Source organism: Atta cephalotes (genome assembly GCF_000143395.1).
Source record: "Atta cephalotes unplaced genomic scaffold scaffold00058, whole genome shotgun sequence".
NCBI classification, from domain to species: Eukaryota; Metazoa; Arthropoda; class Insecta; order Hymenoptera; family Formicidae; genus Atta; species Atta cephalotes.
Window position 1 is genome coordinate 654,200 of NW_012130122.1, and position 1,902 is coordinate 656,101.

General features: G+C 45.6%; 1 protein-coding gene across 1 annotated transcript in view; it reads right to left on the bottom strand.

Annotated features, from left to right (window-relative positions):
- The window catches only part of LOC105623514, a 9,198-nt gene extending 7,805 nt beyond the window's left edge, over positions 1 to 1,393 (bottom strand). The window contains exon 1 of the mRNA XM_012204906.1: positions 1,198 to 1,393. Coding sequence (XP_012060296.1) covers positions 1,198 to 1,393 — 196 coding nt within the window. The remainder of the gene's footprint in view (positions 1 to 1,197) is intronic.
- Between the last annotated feature and the right edge of the window lie 509 nt (positions 1,394 to 1,902).

Genomic DNA, 1,902 nt, shown 5'->3' on the forward strand with positions numbered 1-1,902 from the left:
CGTACGTACGTACGTACGTAGTAGAGTAGAGANAGANAGANANAGACTAGNGAGATAGAGNGAGAGAGAGAGAGAGAAAGAATCAGCCTCTCATTTCGTCGCACGGACCGCAGCCGCGTCGCAGCTGTGAATCAACATAAAAGAAAAAAAGTAATCGATCTTCCTTGCCTAGATGCCGTCACGCGAATATGATTACTCCCGCGCTTTTGCTCGTGAGTAAATTTTCTCTTACACATGATTACGACATGACGCGACAGTATCATGACATGATCACTTCTGTGGTCGGTCCGTGTATACACGGCACTACTACACTCGTTTTCGCTTCAAACAGTTCAAACGGGATTCAGTGACGTGATGTGCATTCCCCGGCGGCAGCCACGGCTATGATCCGTCGCCCTGTTCCGCGTCCAGTCTGAAGTTTATTATTAGTACCGAGGTACCCGATATGGGGGGTAGTAGCAAAAGATGTAGGTGACGTCGATCGCGCACGAGCGGCAGGATAATTAACTCTTATATGAATTGTTGAGGACGAGTTCAGAGTTTTTCAGATACGTCGTTTTGTAAAGACGCGCGCGCGCGCGCGCTCGTGAGGTAGCGTGCGCCGTTTGCCGTTTCAGACGGCGGGATTATTACTCTCCCTCCCCTCCTTCTATGTCCCACCATCCAATATTCCTCCCCCCCTTCCTCTCTCTCTCTCTCTCTCTCTCTTTCTCTTGTTCTCTTGCTGTTCCCTCCCCTCCACCCTTCAACCTGCTCTTGCCGCGTCTCTTGTCCGCTAGGAGAGGGGGAGGAGATTCACTCTTGTTATGCTTATACATATGCGTGATGTATACTTACGCACGTGTATGATGCATCAGTGTTCAGATCCTTCGCGAGGAACCCAGCAAATATAAAAAGTATTATTTCGACGTGACGGCGGCCAGCGAGGCAGTCCAAGGCAAGCGGACGAACGGATAATAACAAATAGAAGATGATGCTAAGAAAGAGGAAGAGTGACGTGAAAAGAGAGAAACCGGTAGTGGTGGGAGTACGAATGAAAATTAAGTTAACCTAACGTGTACTCAAGTACGGGTGGGGAACCAATGGGAGACGGCGAACGCTCGTAACCACAACCTGTTAAACTATTCTGTGCCAGTCGTCCCCTTTCTGCGCATACCCGCTTTTCCTACCATTCTACCCTCCCTCCGTCTTCGCTACCCTCTTCCACCACGTTTCCTTTTATCCTACTCGTTCTTCTTCCCTTCCCTCCCTCCTCCTCCTCCTCCATCGTTCTCCTCTTCTTTCTCGCTCGCACTCGTACTACCAAATGCTCGTGGCTTTCAACTGAATCCCTCATTCCATGCAATTCCCCAGCAAAACCGTCAACGCCAACTGTCCAATTGCCGTCTGTCATCCATTGTACTTAAAAGCACCGCCGACGATTTACATCCATAATTTCGCGATTGTTCTTCTGGTTCCGTGGAAATTAAAACCGCACCTGCTTCTTTTGTTATGACATATTACCACGTAGCACCACGTAGTCGTTATGACATTGATCCATACAGTCCGTGTCGGAAATACCAACCAGTCTATGCGACTCAAAGCTGGCAACATACCGTCATGATGGACGCGTCGTACTTTACTCTTTGCTGTAATTAAATTTCTCGCAGTTGGTTTCATCTTGTATAAAGTATAATTTATTATCGCGTAAAATATATTTCTCTTTCAATACAATCAATTTAAGTTAACTGCTCTACTTTATATGAAACTTTTAATCTTATCAAAGCTAATCTTAAGAGTAGCATGATTAATTTATAACTTCGCTAAGTTTCCTTTTTTTTTATTTCACGATACTGATTACGATATTTGATATCTGAGAAGCTCATATGTGCATAATATGAATAATCAATTGCATAATATTGC